The sequence below is a fragment of the Meleagris gallopavo genome, chromosome 7 (genome assembly GCF_905368555.1).
Source record: "Meleagris gallopavo chromosome 7, MGAL_WU_HG_1.1, whole genome shotgun sequence".
In the NCBI taxonomy this organism is placed as follows: domain Eukaryota; kingdom Metazoa; phylum Chordata; class Aves; order Galliformes; family Phasianidae; genus Meleagris; species Meleagris gallopavo.
Window position 1 is genome coordinate 9,009,730 of NC_139410.1, and position 18,952 is coordinate 9,028,681.

At 40.0% G+C, this 18,952-nt stretch overlaps 1 protein-coding gene across 7 annotated transcripts in view; it reads left to right on the forward strand.

Moving 5' to 3' along the window:
- Positions 1-18,952, forward strand: part of ADARB1 (adenosine deaminase RNA specific B1) — a 71,041-nt gene that overhangs the window by 46,214 nt on the left and 5,875 nt on the right. For all 7 annotated transcript variants that reach the window (XM_085227642.1, XM_085227640.1, XM_085227641.1 and 4 more), the window contains 4 exons: positions 2,847-3,015; positions 3,510-3,658; positions 4,574-4,742; positions 14,425-14,606. In XM_085227642.1, the coding sequence (XP_085083768.1) occupies positions 2,847-3,015; positions 3,510-3,658; positions 4,574-4,742; positions 14,425-14,606 (669 nt within the window). The remainder of the gene's footprint in view (positions 1-2,846; positions 3,016-3,509; positions 3,659-4,573; positions 4,743-14,424; positions 14,607-18,952) is intronic.

The following is an 18,952-nucleotide window of genomic DNA, read 5'->3' on the forward strand; positions in this document are numbered from 1 at the left end:
ACCTGCTGTGTTTCAGCAGCTGCTTGTAGTGTGCATGTGCAAACAGCAATATTGTCACAGGTCTCTGATTGCTGTCCTGAGATTCATGCTCTGCCAGAACACTGAGAACAATGAATCTTCATCCTGAACTGAATTCTGTCCCTGAATTTTCCTTAGGTTAAGGTTTATTTTTTCCTTCAGTCTAGTCCTTTGCAATGGGCACTTCATTTTGTGCCTGTCATGAGGTGCCTCCACTTAGCTGTACAAATCAGACCAAGATCAGGGATAAACATACAGCTACATTTCTTTTGGGTGGCATTTATGCAGCCATGTGCTGTGAGTTTTATTCTTGTTCTTTTTGGTTGCATGTTAGCTTCTATTTTCTTGGGTAGTGCCAGCCCTTTCCTATTGTGGGGATATTTGTAGGGGCCCTCCAATTTCATTTCTGAGGTCTGAGAGTGCTAGTTAAGGTAGAAAATAATGCATACTATAGAACAAGAGTGTGACCTGGAGACCTTCGTCCCAAGACATGTTGCCAGATATCTCTGGCTGGGTTGACTCTGTCCAGCAGCCGAACATCCACCCAGCTTCTCACTCAGTGCCCACTTTCAGGGAGTGGAGAGAAGATCGAAGGAAAGTGAGAAGTCTTGAGGACTGAGATAACGATAGTTTAGTAGGGAAGCAAAAGCTGCTTGTAGAAGCAAAACAAGATAAGGAAACCACAAGGTCACTGAATAATTCTGCAACATTGACTGTTGTAGAAGTCTGACAAGTATGACTGAAGTAAATGTTATAGCTTTGACCATTTCTGACCAACTGCACCACTCGCAGATGAAAGCAAGTTGAGTGATACAGTTGACACGTTAGAGGGAAGGGATGCTATCTAGAGGGAAGGGATGCTATCTAGAGGGACCTGGACAGGCTTGAGGGGTGGGTCTGTGCCAACTTCATGCAGTTCAAGGCCAAGTGCAAGATCTTGCATCTGGATTGGGGCAATCCCAAGTACAAATACAGACTTGTGGAGAGTGGCTTGAGAGCAGACCTGAGGAGAGGGATCTGGGGATTGTCTATTGATGAAAGCCTCAACAGGAGCCAGCAATGTGCACTTGCAGCCCAGGAGGCCAACCGTATGCTAAGTTGCATCAAGAGAAGCATGACCAGCAGTTCGAAGGAGGTGATTTTGCCCCTCTGCTCTGCTCTCTTGAGACCTCACCCAGAGTATTGCATCCAGTTCTGGAGCCCACAACACAAGGACATGAAGCTGTTGGAGCAGGTCCAGAGGAGGGCCACGGTGATCATCAGAGGGCTGGAGCTCTAACTTCAGAGGGCTGAAGCCTAACTTCTCTGACATCCCTAGTTTTCATGAAGTATGACCCACAAAAGCAAGTAGTGTGTTTTTAATACAGGTCCTTAAATGTAAGCTTGTAAAAAATTTTACTGTCTTCTGAAAGATTTAAAAGAAGCCCTGGCTGTGAATGTCTTCCATCACTGACTTTGTACTCCAGTTAAATTCCAAGTGTGTGTGGAGTTAGACACCAAAATATTTCCTGGAGCACATCTGATGAGAAACTGCTAGAGAGGAAAAGAGTCTGGGGAGACCTCATAGCAGCCTTTGAGTCCTTAAAAGGAGGCCTACGGGAAAACTGGGGAGGATTCTTTATCAGGGAGTGTAATGATAGGACATGAGGTAACAGTTTTAATCTATAAAAGTGAGGTTTAGATTGGATATAAGGAAGAAATTCTTCACAATGAAGTTGGTGAGGTACTGGAACAGTCTACATAAAAGTTATGGGTGCCCCATCCATGGCAGTACTCAAGGCCAGACTGGATGGGGCTTTGGGCAACCTGGGCTGGTGGGTGGTGCGCCATGGGTAGGGGTCCCACCCAATGGCAGGGGTTGAGACTGGGTGAACTTTAAGGTCCATTCCAACCCAAGTCATTCTGTGGTTCTGTGATTCTGTGATTCATAACAATGACCAATCTGTGAAGAACATGCTGTAGAACTGTATTTCCTTTTTCTTTTTTTTTTAATTTCACCATATTTAGCAAGGTTTTATTGCATTTGTATCCAAAATTATCAGAAAAGACATTTGCCCAGAGAATCCAGACTTAGTTAACATGCAAATGCATTTTGATTAACTCAAGAACTAACTTTACATGGAGTTAGAAACGGGCTTCTCATAAATAAGTTCAGTATCTGGAGGGTGCCTGGACTGCCTTGCACAGCTGTTCTTTGTTGTGTCAGTGAAGTGGCTCCTCACTTCTCCACCTGCAGCAGATGAGGTAGCTGGCCTCATCCATTTTTGTCAAGGCTGTACTTCAATGAATATTTATTTCATAAACAGTGAGATCTGGTACGGCTTAATAATACAACTTTAAGGTGTAATTTGCTTTATTTTGATGGATGTATGTAAGGTTCTGATCTGTCATTCTGAATTCTTAATTGGAACTGACTTTTTTTTAAATTTAATGACAAAGGTAGTTGTTTGTATAGAAAACAGAAATTTTTAAATTCTGTTGTGCCGAATTATTTAACACCAAGGAATACATCTCAAGAAGTCTGGTACTGCTTATAAGTTCTGCAGTGACTTAAGCACTCAAACTTCCTTTGTTCTTAGTTTTACCTTTCATATTTCAATTTCTAACTTATCTGAACTCCAAAATGAAGAACTTTCAAGAACAATAGGCCATACTGGATAAGTCTGTATAAACCTTTTGCTTTTAAGAAAGAATAAGAAAGAATCATAAGAAATTTTTTTTTGAAAAAGGAACAGAGTGAAAAAGAGCCTTGTTTGAATTCTACAGGAAGTTCTCTTGCTAGATTGTTTGTGATTTTAATTGTATCTTCTAAAATTTTGTTTTTCCAGGTACGGATGTGAAAGATGCTCTGGTAATAAGTGTTTCTACAGGAACAAAATGCATTAATGGTGAATACATGAGCGATCGTGGTCTTGCATTAAATGATTGCCATGCAGAAATTATATCCCGCCGGTGCCTACTTAAATTTCTGTATACACAACTTGAGCTTTATCTAAGGTAAGCTTATGGGAAGATAAGCTTGCCCCATTCAGTTGAAAAGCTGTCAAAAACGTATCTTTTAATAATTTCAGTGTGAAACACTTGTTCTAAAGTGCACTGCTGAAATAAACTGATGTGCAAAGTACCACTTGTTGCATAGGGATGTTTAACTGAGAACTCATGACCTCTATCCTCAAGTTTGACATGAATAGAGCCTGTATTTGTTTCATTGTCAGTTCTGAGAAGGTAAACGTAAATCAAAGTCATCTCAAGTAGTCTAATGCATGATGTCGTTTTGTTTTCTGAGAAGTCTCCAAAGCCCACTGTGATGAACGTAGAGGGCTCTCTATTTATCTTCTCTATTGACTTTTCATTTTGTATTAACTTATTAGAGTTATATTGCAAAATTTCCAGACATCCTGTGTTTGTTTTTAATGCCTGCTAGGACTGAGCAGCTTATGTTATTTATGTATTAATTTTCTTTTTGACTTAAGCTTTATTCTCTGTTTCAGCAATAAAGATGATCAGGAAAAATCCGTTTTTATCAAATCAGAGCGAGGCGGTTTTAAACTGAAGGAGAATGTGCAGTTCCATCTTTATATCAGCACGTCTCCTTGTGGAGATGCTAGAATTTTCTCACCACATGAAGCAGCACAAGAGGGTACGACAGCATAATATTCTAGTATTGGTGTTTAAAGTATTATTTGAGCATGTGGAAGTGACATGGTTGAAATTCAGGCGTCTTCTTTCCTTTTAGTGCAGATGTTTATTAGTCAAAGATCTGAGCTGTTCTTACTGTATTGTAGAATTTAGATACAGACTGATCATCCACATGGTCCACATACTGGCCTTCTACTTTTTAAGGGAGCATATAAGCAGGAGGGGGAATGGCTGTTTACGAGGATGGATAGTGATAGGACAAGGAGGAATGGTTTTAAACTGAGGCAGGGGAGGTTTAGGTTAGATATTAGGAGGAAGTTTTTCCTCCTGCAGAGGGTGGTGAGGCACTGGAACAGGTTGCCTAAGGAGGCTATGGATGCCCCATCCCTGGAGGCATTCAAGGCCAGGCTGGATGTGGCTCTGGGCAGCCTGGTCTGCTGGTTGGTGACCCTGCACATAGCAGGAGGTTGGAATTAGATGATCATTGTGGTCCTTTTCAACCCAGGCCATTCTGTGATTCTGTGATTCCGTGATTCTATGATTCTGTGGTCTTCAAGAGCTGATTGCCAGCAAGGATAAGCCAGTGATTAAGCAAGCATTCTTACAAAACTAATCTAGCCATCTCAGTGTTTCTATTTTTAATGGCTTTTCTCTGTCCTGATTTGTTAATTGACTTCGTTCTAATATTAAAATGCCCAAAACACTATTTAAGAATTGCCTGCTGACTGTGCTTCCTGATGGAAAGCTTGGTTTAATTGCAGTTTTAGAAGACATTATGCATGTCTTGCTGTAACTAAGTTGTAAGGAACGATAGAAATTGTTATGCAGACTTTAATAGACTCTTCTCATTTAATTCTGTATGTAAAATACCTTGAGAATGTTTCTTGGTTGATTGTAAGCAACTTTTGTCATTTAGATCAAGGGGACAGACATCCAAACCGCAAAGCGAGAGGACAGCTACGAACAAAAATAGAATCTGGGGAAGGGACGATCCCTGTGCGCTCTACTACCACCATCCAGACATGGGATGGAGTACTGCAAGGAGAAAGGCTACTTACTATGTCATGCAGTGACAAGATAGCAAGGTGAGAGACTAAAGAACTGTTTTTTCTACTGTTGTCTTTTATTGCTGAATAAGACAGGAGGGATGCATGGCAGCTATAATGAATGTGCAGGCTGTTGATTGCTTTCATTGCTTAGCTGTAGAATGTCTGTAATTCCAGTGATAAAATTCTGATTCCTCACCAGCAGTTGGTGTCAGACCTCCTGCTGGCTTCAGGAGTGAGATGTAAACATTATGTGTAATTTCAGGTACTTCAAATCATGACAGCTTCGTTTTGTATTTCTATCACAGGAAAATATCAGAGGAATTCCTTTTCCCCCCAGGTCCCAACATAGCATTAGCAAAAGAATGTGATAAATATATTAGACTATTTGAATGAAATCTTGTGGTGGTGTACAGCCTTGTGTATCAATGGGACATATGTATTCCATGGACAGATTTAGATTTATACTATTGTAATGGAGAGAGTATATATAAAACTATGAATATATGTAAAGTATAAATAAAAAAACAAAGTATACTTTATATACTTTATATATATAAGTAATATATACTTATGTATAAGTATGTATATATGCATCCAGTTAATTGACGGGCACTTTTAATTTCTAACTTCATAATTATTTGAATTTTAGTTTCAGTATTTTTACTAAAATTAAATATTTTGCTTCCAGTGCAAGTACTCTTATTTATATTTTATCCAGTACCTTCTTTCTTACCTTTATTGAGAGGGAAATATTGAGAGATTGAAAGATTTTTTTAAAATTGAGAATGGACAGATGATAACCCACTAAATTTAGAAGTAGTATCCTTAAAAAAAAATCAGAATCCTAGGAAAGCTGCTGGAAAATTCGGATTTTTTTTTAAATGAGTCTGTGTGTGCAGACCCTTTTTTTTTTTTTTTTTGTGAAATAGATAGGAAATACCAAGTTTTTTTGGCTGAATATATTTGAGTTGTTTTGTAAGTAAAATAGCTGTGCTGTTTTGTCTAGTCAAACTCCGATGCAAAATTTATTAAGTGTATTTTAACATAGAAAGATATATTTGAACTGTAATTATGAACTGTGTACACCAAATAAAAAAAATACAGGATGAATTTTAAGTAATTGCTTTTCTCCGCTAGTCTTGTCTCAAGTAATCATCATCTTCACCATAGAAAGACATTTTACTTCAGTATTAATCCCTCTAACATAAACGATTAAGGCCTTTCACAAGCTATGGCAGTAGGTTGTTGAGAAGTAGTTCTACAAAAGTGATATTCAAATTTTTTTAATAATATTTTCAATAATTCGCAAGACAGGTTTCCCAGCTTCGTATTAATGGCTTCCTCTAACCATCCAATGTGGTATTCAAGCTGTGTTCGTTGACTTCTGTTATCACATCATCATTGCTGTTAGTGTAAATAAAAAATGAAGGCAGTTATTGAGCTAGAACACATTTGACTATTTTGTTGATTTTGTGTGATGCAGAACAGAATCCATCTCTCGCTTGCGTAGCTAGCTGACACCAGTCCTTGGGGCTAATGAGAATAATTTTGTTTGTGCCAGTGAAGGAAGCAAATAGAATCCTTTGACACAGAACAAAGGCTGTATGACGGGTAAGGAGGCCCAAATTTTCATATTCTTTTTTTTCTTTACTTTTTTCTTTTTTACATTTCCCTGACACTCATGTCCACGTTTTGTCCATTTAAATTTGAAAGAATGCATTGCTTTGTAGTTTCCAGCAGTCAGTACTCCAGAACGCCCTTACCCTGTGTGCTTCCACTGAGGTTTCCCAAAGGTTCACAGTGCCAGATGGAAAATGCATGGTTAAGTACTGTGTGGAGGATTATGTGGGCAATCCGGAGCAGGAAGACTCCTTCTGTATGAACAGCCGTATCTGTGTGGATTATATGTATAAGCAAAGCTATTATTTTCAGCCTCTGAGTGCTTTGCTAACGTGTGCTTTCTAGCACCCTGCTAGAAGGGTGGGAAGGGTAGGAAGATCCAAGAAACTTGCAAAATTTTTGCTAAGTTTCTTTATCCTGCAAAGAATTGCTAAAAAGTAGAATTTCTCCAGTGACTGCTGCTCATTACAATGATGGGTCAAGCCCACCATTAGTAATGAGTGAGATCTAATGCAAGAGTGGATGAGCATCCTGGGCTGACTTTACATTGGTAGCCATCTCAAGCCAGGGCTTGCGTTGTGCCATGGGCTGAGGTAGCGCGTGTGAAACAGCTCTTGAATCTGCTCCTTTGCTCCAGCTAGCTCAACTCACCTCATTCTTCCTTAGCTGGTGGCAGATACTCAGCATCCCTTTCTCTCCCTAAGTAACCTCCTGGGAAAGTTTTGTCCTTGTCCTGGGAGAGGCAGGAAAAAAAGAGAAAAAGTCAAGAGATTGATAGCTGTGCTTTAGGTAAAAAGGAAATGAGGGGTGCTGAACTCTAGCCCTTAATGATTTTGCCAGGTAAAAAGCTGTGGAAAACAGCAACAGGCCTGTGTATGTAAAAGAATGTACTCTCATCTGGCTCAGGAGCATTTGCACAGGATTATCCCAGTGTCTTGGTGACATTTCAGAGCAACTTTATTCTTTGACAAGAATACCTGTTTGGTGGCATTATATGCATGCATTTGTCTTAAAAAAAATCCTAAGCTTGTTCCATAGTACTTCATTATGCATATTTTTGTCTTTTTGATATCTTTTTCGCCTACATTCATTTGAAGCTTTTTGGCTTCAAATAAATACTTAATTTTTCACAAAACATTCAAATCATGGTTTGCTGTCTTGATAAGAGGACTTAAATTGCTTTTTTTTTTTTTTTTACTCTATTTCCTTGCTAGGAAGGCTTTGGGATTTGAGAATTGGTTCACTTGTGTAAAGGGGAAGTCATTGGTGCTCTTCTACCAAGGAAGAGGGAAAAATATTACTTCTTTGCTGTGCAAGAACATCACATACCTGCGTACTGACTTAGCTTTCTGTTATTTACAGTGTCAAATCCAAATGGAAGTTTGTAACTCTGTCTTTCTGTTTATTCCCTTGATGGCTTCTCCTTCTTGACCCTACCACCTAGGTGGAGACTGATGAGGTGGCACAAAAACAATTTCCTGTGTGCTCACTAAAGCCTGTATGTTCAGCAGCTACCTTTGCAGCTTTTTTTGAGTTCCAGAGTTACTCTAAATGGAAAGCTCCATGTCAGAGCTGGTGCACTTTCTGAACAGCAATAGAAAGAATATTTCTTCTGAGCAGGTCTTAGTCCATGTACAAATAATGAATATACAGATGATATAGTATATCCAGGAGTTTGGCTGATGTAATCATTATACTAGTGTAGGAAAAAAGGACACTCACCCTATCCTGGGCTTGCATAATAGACTCCAGTGGAACACATCTCCAGAGAGACCCTTCCCCACTGGCAGTCAGCTCTTAAATGGGTCTAGGAGAGGTGGAGCCAGGCTCCATCCCTTCCTGCAGCACAGGTGAATTGCCTTCACCTGTGCTCCCGTGGCTGAATCATTGTTCGCCTCAGGTGATTAATCAGAGGTTCAGGCCATGATTCAGCAGCCCCATACACTCCACCCCTTCACGGTGTGAATCAATGATTAGGTTGACTAAAGGGTGAGCTTTTCCTAATACAGAGATCCAATATACTGCGACACTTATACAATTTCATCGCGACACATGTTGGTAAAATTCAAGAAGAGTGACAATTGGTGAACGTTGATATTCTTTTATGGGCCAGTGCTTGATGATGTTACTGGAGACATGCAGTCGTGAGGTGCAGGTCCATCCTATGTTCCATCAGTGCCACGTAGACCATCACCGGGTGTTACACATGATCTGACAGTAATACTGGAACACTTTGATGACATTTCATTCCTTCCGGTGATCCTGAAGGCTCAAAGACTCTTGGGGAGAAATACAGATGTTTCAGAGGTACCAGGAGGGGAAGGTCTGCTCTCCAGGGCAAGATGCAGGCCATATTTCTATCCTGGTTCAACACTTCTGCTTGTACAGGGGCACGTCCTGGCTGCCTGTACTACACCTTCTGGCCAGATGTCTGTGGCTGCATAATAATATCAGGCACCTGATATCAGGAGGTGTCCTGATCTGCCATAGGGACATGATGGGAGTCCCGTTAGCAATGAAGATTGGAGTGTTGACCACAATATCAGTAGGCCATGTACCTATTATTGAAGGGACTACTGAGCCTCCCTCCTCTAACAATCTCCCCCAAGGTACAAGTAGGCCACACCACCTGGGTCCTACCCATCAAACCAGATTGTCTCGGTGGAAGGATGGTATGCTATTGCTCTCCACTTGCTCGGGTTGCCCTTGCTGGACCCATCTGTGTACCAGGCATTTTCAGGAATAGGATATTTTCCCTCCTGAACAGGACTCTTCTGTGGTGGAGCGACCAGTATTTCTTTTGGTGCATCACTGTGATATGTTACTGGGCTTAGGATCTTCTGGAGTTCTTTCAAAGGTGATGAAGACAGACTACTCCTTTGGCTGAGACAGGCGACCCGTTGTGCCACTGTTTGTGCTTGGGCCACCCGTTTTAGGAAGGTGGGTCAGATCTTTTACCCACCCCTGAATCAGCAGAGTGGTTTTGACCATAACTTCAGGCATTTGAGTTATTGGCTTTACTGCCTGTAATGCCGAATAGGCAGCCAATAACTGTTTTTCAATCATACTGTATCTTTCTTCTGCTCCATGCCAAACCTGAGACCAGAAACCAATGGGGGTCCAAACAGAACTCTGGCGTTGCCACAGGCCCCAACCAAAGCCATCTTGAGTAATGTGAACATCCAACTAGAAGAACTTTAGAAAGTGAGGTGCCCCATCAAAAATAGTTGTGGTTTTGTAACATCTTAGCAAGCCTCTGGTAGAGCAGTAAAGTACTCTGTGACTGTCTGAAGGAACTTCTGTGTCACAAAAGGCTGCTTAGAATTGCAGAGAGTCAGTTTAGGACAAATAAACAATCCTTTGAGCTTACTGGCACCACGTCAGGTTGCCTTCTCTTGTGTTGTGCATCATTTCTGTAACTGCAGAGAAAACGTGAAGGGATATCGCATGCTGCTCGACTGTGGGTATCCCTGCCTGCACAAGGCGCCCTAGCTTCCCTTGCACTTGCCAGCCATCTCATTGATGGAGAGCTGCTCAGGCAAATAAAAATGGCCTTTCTTGGATCAATCACCATTAACTATAATGAGGTTGAGACACTCAACTCAAGTAGAGACAGCTCTATGTAAGTGCTGACAGTCTGGAACTAAGTCCTGTGGCTTGTGCTTTGTATCAGCATAAAAGCTGGTATTTAGAATGTCCGTGTAGCTTGAAATTTTATAAAGTTTGTGAAAGAAGATCTCTTGATTCTTGTGGTAACTTAAAATCAGAACATTCAGAATATCATATGAGTGAGTATCATCAGAATATGTCACAGAGGGCATATCTTTTATGCTCAGATAGACAGTCTTTTCCTGCAAAAAGTTTTACACAGGAGGATGTCTTTTTGCCTGCTGAGGCTGTCTTCCATGAAACTCTTATATATGAGCCTATAGACATGTCAGTATTTCCACTGACATAACGCAGCAGCCATTTTCTGCTTAATCTTGTGCTTTGTTGCTTTTTTTTTTTTTTAATGCTAATGTGGTGCTATTTTCCTATTTTGATGCTGAGAAAAGTTATTGCCTGGGTCTGGTTCACTCTGGTCTGCCCAGTCAGATTTGGACCCAGGATTAAGTCATTTTATGTAAAAGTTTTGTATTTTTGCCCATGGCTGCTGCAGAAGACATTTAAATTACTGAATTAGTGGTGGAGAATTTTCTTCCATTACCCCTTTCTCAAGCCATCAAATTGTCGTATCTGAGCACTGTTCCATGGCCAGGATCTGCATGCAGTCTGCCGCATTGTGGTTCTAACACAGAAAGGTTCCTTTCTGTGTTAGAAATTCAGTGTGAGCACTGGAAGATTTGAGTTTGCAAACTTGATTTACGCAGCTTCAGTTACTCAACTTTTTTCTCATGCTCCTTATATATTAATGTGAAGAAAAAATTGTATTTTTAGGTGTTTCACTGCTTGGTAGAAAAGGTAGAAAATCTGAATTTATTAACGTTTTTTGTAATAAATCTTGCCCTCTGTGCTCTGCACCTCATTGTTTAGAGCGAACCTATACAGAATTTAGTCCATTCACTTCAAGAGAAATTGTGGTTTCAGTAAATTGTAGCACTAAATTGATAGCTTTTGTTGACAAGTTCTGACAAGTCCTGCTTGTGAACTGGGATGAGTCAGTTTTACTATGTCAGGTTTCAATTGGCCTGTGGCATTTTGAAAATGGATGCATCATATTGGTATAGCTTATTCTCAGGATGTATCTGTCTGTAGAGGAGGTTTTAGTGTATGTACTAATGGGAGCGAGAAATTCTTGTTAGCCAGAAAGAAGTACAACCTAAATAGGAACAAGCAAGTCTCTGTATAATCCTTCCTTTCTGCTACTGTTGCAATGTATAGAACTTGTTTTAAGTTCTCTGTTTATGTGAGTCACTATCAGTTTCTAAAAGAATGATGTATTTCTCTAGATAATTGCATATTATTTCATTGAAACAATTGAAATTTAAAGCAACTGCTATAAACTCAACCATCATCCAACCCCAGCCAATAGATTTTAAGAGCCTAAGGCTTTGCACATTTGAGTGTTTTCTGCAAACCTTGTACTTGCAGCAAGCCAGTTGCTCTGAATCCAGTAGGCACACACCAAAGTGATAAAAGTGATAAAGCTCATTCCAGCAAAACCAGAGGCATGGGCAGTTACTACAGGATAGCAACTGTAGTACAGGTTTGTGTAGTTTCACCTTGCAGAAGCTTCTAAGTGTCCAAACTCCTCCTCTCGTTTTAGATTTTGAAAGATTCAAGCTTCAGCTGTCATTTTCTGTGCCAGCCAAGATGGCTGAGTGTGGGAAGTGGAAGGAAGCAACAAATCACATGCTCTAGAAATACTGAACATGGAAGCCAGGCAAAGGATCTGGCAAAAGTTTGGTTTAGGGAGCCAGAGATATATTCTGGCCTTTAAAAAATGTCTATCCGTCACTCAAGTACTGTTCAAGAAAAATAAAACCTGATACGCCTAACCAAAAGGGGCTTAAACTGTATGTCTGTAAACTTCAGATAGAACTGTAGGAAGCTAATTTGCAATACTTACTCTTGAATTTTTTCCAGATGTTTCTTCCATAATATTATATGCCTGTGTTAGTAGTCCATATGCTTCTCTATGCTTCTTGTAGATAACACTGCCAATATCAAGACACTATTGCAGTTGATTTGGCACTTGAAGTTCCTCTGTTCCTCTGGTCATGGCAAGATCCATAGAAGGGTGTCTAGGAAGCAGTGGTTTTCTCTTGATGCATTTAATGTTATACTTGACCGTTTTTTGCATTTTCACCATCACAAAAAATAGGTCTTTATTCAATGTAATATATATACTTCATTTTTTGTTAGTACAGTATTTTTATTCATACATTAGGGCAAACTTTTTTAATGACAGGTGAGTAAGCTAACACACACCTCTTCCATTTTCATCCTCAGTAAAGATATGCAAATAAATTGTTTCATTGGAGTATAATTTTTTGTTCTACTCTTTTTTCAACATTTTGCAAGCTAAAATGTGTTCCATTTTTCAAAGTAATGAAACAGTTGTACTATACAGTTACTAGCCTGAACTGATGATGACGTGTAGCCATGCCCTCCCAGGACGAGGTACAAGGTACAATGTTAGCAGAGTCCTCTTTTCTTACGGGCACCTTGTAAGACAATTTAGGGTGTACATTTTGTTAAGGACAACCAGTGTATATGAGCACAGGAACTTCCGTTACGCTGTTTTTTATTTTTATTTTTTATTAAACACCAAAACAAACTTGCCTTCTGCTTGTGAATCCTGTTGTCTGGGTGTTGCAGTTGTACTCAGTTAAACAATTTTAATAGTGCCAAATTGTTTGCAAGTATACCTCAGAAGAGAGTACAGTGGAAATACTCTACGGGACACTGAGGTTTTAAAGTGTTTCATACGATAGTCCCATTCAGACTGGGAGCTAAAACCTGATCAAATTAACACAGACATAAAAACTCTTCAGTATGTTGCTCCTATGCATGCTAGACTTGGTCCAGTGTGGATCATAATTATGCAGACAGGGATTTTTGATTGGAATCTGTGGAACAGCTGAAGTAAGCCAAGAGTATATGTGCATGGGATTGCTTTCATCCTGCCCATGATGAGTATTGCAGCCAAGTAAAATATCTTCTTTGGCAGCAGGACGCGGACAGTTTGGTTAGGATTTAAAGAACGAACTTTCCCTTACAGTGATGAGGTACTGAGGTCTTGCAGACACTGAGGGTGTGTCTTGCATTTTGGGGATGAATGGTTTGTCTGCTGCCAGGTATCTTGGAGGCACCACCTACTGTTTGACTGAGGATCATGGAATCACAGGCTCATTGAGGTTGGAAAAGATCATCTAGTCCAACTGTCCACCTACCACCAATATAGCCCACTAAACCATGTCCCTAGGTACCACATCTAGACATTTCTTGAATACCTCCAGGGATGGTGACTCCAGCTCCCTGGACAGCCTGTTCCAGTGCCCAGTCACTCTTTTGGAGAAGTTTTTCTCAATGTTGATGTTACAGTTTAGCTTTTTCTTATTGAATGATCCTATCCATCTCTTGCATTAGGCTGCAGCTGCAAAATGAATCACCAGACATGTTAGCAGGGAAATACAGTAATGGAATTTGTTCCTGAAGAGGATGCTGACAGTAGACCTTGGTTGTCTTGCTCAGGATTTTGCTGAGCTGATCTCTGCAATTCTGTCAGGTGTCATAGCTGTGTTACCATAGCCATGTTCTGTTCAAGAGAGAAAGGGTTGAAAGCCTGTGGAGAAGGACCCGGGGGTCCTGGTGGATGTAAAACTGAACATGAGCCAGCAGTGTGCTCTTGCAGCTCAGAGGGCCGATGATATCCTGGGCTCCATCAGAGGGGGGGTGTCCAGCAGGGACAGGGAGGTGATTGTCCCTCTCTACTCTGCTCTTTTGAGGCCACATCTGGAGAACTGCATCCAGGTCTGGGGTCCTCAATACAGGAGAGCTGTGGAGCTGTTAAAGAGGGTACAGAGGAGGGCCACAAAGATGGTTAGAGAGCTGGAGCACCTCCCCTATGAAGACATGCAGGGGGAGCTGGGCTTGTTGAGCCTGGAGAAGAGAAGTCTGTGGGCAGGCTTGATTGCGGTCATCCAGTATTTAAAAAGGAGTTGAGTCAACTTTTTACAAGGGTAGACAGTAATAGGACAAGGGGTAATGATTCTAAGCACAAGGAGAGAAGATTTAAATTGGATGTTGGAGAGAAGTTCTGTGCAGAGAGAGAGCTGAGGTGCTGAAACAGGCTGCCCAGAGAGGCTGTGGATGCTTCTTCCCTGGAGGTGTTCAAGGCCAGGTTGAATGGGGCCCTGGGCAATCTGGTTTAGTACCAGATCTGGAGGTTTGTGGCTGTGGCAGAGGGATGGAACTAGATGGCCCTTGGGGTCCTTTTCAACGAAAGCATTCTGTGATTCTGTGATTCTGTGATTTTGTGAAAGTCTGGTCCATTGTGATTGACTGCTGTTATGTCTGGCAGATGTTACTTGTTCCATTAAAAAGAAAGTTTTTTGTTTTGTTTTGTTTTGTTTTGTTTTTCCCTCCCTCTTAGGTGGAACGTATTGGGTATTCAAGGAGCCTTACTTAGCCTCTTTGTGGAGCCAATTTACTTCTCTAGCATCATCTTGGGGAGTTTATATCATGGGGATCATCTATCCAGAGCCGTATACCAGAGGATAGCAGAGATAGAAGATCTACCACCTCTTTATACACTCAACAGACCTTTACTTAGTGGCAAGTATCTAATGGAGAGAGCCGTAACGGTAACTAAGTCTGTTCCAGTAGCATTGTGATTTTGCAGTTCTCAAAACCTTGGAAATTATGTCTTGTGAGTAAATTGGTTTCTGGTTACAACACAGAAGATATGATGTAAACCTAGTAGGGATTCACAGACATAGATACCATAGCAAGAACCCGTTGTGAGTTAAAAGATGCCAAAAAAAGCCAAGGTATGAACTGAAGGCATTTTCACCTAATTGCCATCTGGAGTGTGCCTTAGCAACAAGTGAGGCAAGTTGAAGGCCCTGGCTTAATGAAACCTCTTATCATCTATAGGATAGCGCGTTAGCTCTCACTTTCACTTCTCTTTCAATTGCAGGTATTTATTGAATAGCTGCATCATTTATCAGTTTTCCAAGATGAAAATATTTGGCTCTTTAGGCCAATACCGAACTAAAAGTGGATGAAGAGACGATCTCAGATGTCACTGATTTTATTTTATTTTGTTATCCATCTCTGCTGGTTGCAGAATTAGCTTTAGTTAGCACAGCACCCAAGTTATTTGCATGACCTAGCTGTCACAATATTTTCATTTTCACTTCATAGTTAATGTACAAATGCTGCATTTAGAGCCTGCTGGAATGTCTTGGAGAAATATTTTTATACCTTTTTAAGTATTAGGTGACAGACAGCAAAACGCCAACCCTGGCAAGTAACCAGCAGCTGCCATTGAAACTTCAAGGATTATTCTTTAGCACCACACAGATTCTGGACTCTAGTGGGGTTGAGAGTATTTGAACTAATTTAATAAAATAATAATTTAAGTAATTTAAAAGGAAAGTTCTAAAGTGTCTTAAAATCTAAAAAAAAGCTAATTACAGTAATGTTGTGAAAGCTTTAAAACTGAAATCTCTTATACTTCCTATCATTGTGTGTATTGCGTTGTTCTGTAGAGCCAGACTTTTGTCACATCTGTTTATTTTCCAGGAAAAAAAATTTAAAAAACCCCAGTATTTTAAAGCATGTTTAAAGTTTGACATGGATTTTAAAAATGGACATAGGGAGCTTGTCATGTATTTAATTTATTTCGTAAGGATTCCCTGACCCGGAATGTACTATAATGTTAAGTGACATGTATATCCTTATAGTAGCAAGTAAGTAATAGAGACAACGTACACAGTTCCAAATATTCTATTGTTATATTGACCTAATAGCTGATGTGTGGAGTGGTGTTGCTGATACCTGACGTTTTGGAATTTTAAGAAATTCTTCAAGACAGCAAATTTGGAGCAGGGCACCTTGGCTTTGTACAAATCTTTTGTTCTGAAATAGTGTTATCATCTGTCTGTCATGACATAGCATCATCTGTTTAAACAGCTCAGCCAGAACTCCCTCGGCAGTAGAGAGAATTCAGAAGTGTTCTCAGCTGTTGAGTTTCATGAAAATGCATCTCTCAGAATGCACAAGAGGCTTGCTTGAGAGGAGACACTCACAAGAATTAGTCTGATGGATTTCCTTGTACTGGATTAGTCTTGAAAGCTAGTTTTCTGATCTGTGATGTTGGATTCAACTGGGGCCTAGGTGTAGCTACACATCTACTGTTTGACTCACTTATTTCACAGTGTACTCTTACATGGAAATAAGCGCTACGGGAGTTGCTCTCCCAAATTCCAATCACTCCCTTATTTGCACCATTGTGGGATCATTACTTATTTTTAACAATGGAGTCGACTAAAACAGAAATAGCTGTTCAGTTATGGCATTTTGTCTTTCCCAACTGTCTCCCAACTGGTTTAGCTGAGAAAACACTGTAAGAGCTGTTTTTTTTAATCTCTTATAAGATGACTTTTCTGTCTGCAGGGACAGTTGCGTTAAAATGAAGTTACCTACTCTACTGGTAAAAATAATCTTTTCATTAAATGTTCTTTCTTTCTTCATAGGAGATTTTCTACTTATACATCCTTTCCCCATCAAGTTAATTGGAAGCATACATATCAGAGCAGCAGTTTTTCAGCTGAGAGTGCAGGAAACCCTTAAGTTAGCAGGAAATTCCTCATATGTATTACCAGTTATTTATCTTTAGTTAATTTCATCTGCCTTAAAGAGAAGCTCCAGTCAGTGAACGTACCCACACTCTTTTGCAGGCGGTCTAGAAGCAAAAACTCAATTCATTTTTTGTATTCAGCAAGATGACATGGTTGACAACCATGGAAGGAATTTCCTAAGATTTTAAATATTCATGCTTCAGCAGTTCTCTGAATGACTACTATGTTTGCTTTTTAATTTTATTGAATTTGCTCATTTGTTTTTTACAAAAAAAAAATAATCCTTCAGCAGACGACTCTTTGGCGATTTTTGGTGTTTCCTGGTACCTTATCATCTCTTTCACTTTGGTGTTTTTAGCCCTTTACCTCTCTTGGATGAAGCTTGATGTGAGCTCTGTCAGGCTTTGCTAGTATGTACGCGCTGGCCTAAAGAAGTTGTGACCTTTGATTTTGCTTATTAGACCTGGTTATAAGAATATCCAAGAAGAAGTTCAGAGCGATGTTCTCTAAAATATCATAGTTGTAACACTTTTCAAAGGAGAATGAAATATTTTACTTTCTATCCTATCTTTCCCTCCCATTACTAGTCTCAGTTAGTTGTGTTGTGTTCATGTCTAGCTCTTGAGAGAGAAGATATATATGATCCACCTAAATGACTGTCAGATGCTTTGCTTTTGCAACCTTAGTTTCCTGTTCATTCTGCCTGTGATCCATTTTGGCATTTTTCCAGGGCTCATGCAGATAAGTGCTGCTTGCCAGGGTGTCATTTAAGTCTACTTAAAATTCAGAGTCATTTTTGTTTGTTATGACATCAAAATAACCTAAGAAATGCAGTTGTGTAACTGCTGCTGAAACACATTGCACGCTGGATGTTATGTTCAGTGCCATCTTTATTTGAAAATCCCTTCTATTCAGCCTCCACTGTGCATGAGCAAGGTGGTAGAGAAATGTAAGTTGTCTCCAGTGTTTGCTGAAAGATTTGCTCACATTCTGGATGTGTTGGTCTGGGGAGAGAATCACTCACTAAAGGAAAATGTAGGGCAGGATTTTGTTTTTTAAATGGAAGTGATGCTCTTTCACAGTAATAAGAAAAGGAGCAAGGCCTTTTTTGCAATACTGACTGTACAATATCCGATCACTGCTTGTTCAGTTGCACATGAAGCAAGCAAAAGCAATAGACAGATATTTTTAAGTTAAATTAAAAATGTGAGTGACTCATTTCTCATGTGGTAGCCATTTTTAACCCCTCTTGCTTCAGTAGGTTTGATAAGTCATCAGTATGTGCTGCTTTAAATAAATGACTCTGTTTCACATCAGCTTCATAAAACAAGCCTGAATTTACACACTTATGGAGAGTCAGAGTTTAGATTCCTTTTGTTTCTTCTCTCAATTAATAGTTCTTTTAGGTGTAGACCTTCTATTGTGTGACTCGTGGAGCGCTAGGGTTTGTTTGCTCTGCTGTGTTTGGTCTTTAATGGCACAGAAGCAGCTGTGTTGTGCGTGATCCACTCCAGTTTTCATGCGACTCGATGCACGGATTTTCTGGCAACTACTCAGAATTGACAGCAGAAGTTGTGACAATCTCACCTGAAAGAAACTGGAAAATAATAATAAAGGAAACTGTCATTCCAATTCCATTTTTTCAACCCCTATTTTAAGCAAATGTGGAATGGTGGGACTGTTTATTATTTACTTGGCTTACTGTCTGTCGGTGACAGTGACTAGGTTGACATAAGCCAAGCATAAAAACACGTCAGCATCAGAAAATTCAATATTTCAAAATGTTCATTTAGTTAGTGAGGAACTGGTTATCTGAATTTTCCTTTGTAATTTTGGATCTAGGACCTCACAGCTCTCACATACTCTCATCTTTGCATCCTATAAGTGGGTGCGAGCCCCAGAAGTGCTTTAAGACCTAGGCCAATAAATGAGTCCTGTGCTTACCTACTTTAGGCTGAGTTAACTTTGTTAGATTGTATTTCAAGTACCATCAAGAAATGCATCTTGCCGCAATGCTAATATTGAATTCATACAAATTTACTATATTATTTTAGATGCAGGACCTAGCAGAGACTCAGAGTAGGTGCAAAATAGACTTTCAAAGAGTTATATTAAAGTAAAAATGGGATTTTTATTTATCAGAAAAAGAAAAAAACACCCCTGTCTCCTGTCCCCTTTCTCCTCCCCTCATGAGAAATTGATACATATGAAGTTTCACCACCCCTGTAATGTGTGTGACGCCACCATGCTGCACAGCCATTCCACAGTGCTTAAACTTAAGTGAAACTTAAACCACTTGCTGTGCTGGTGGCCCTG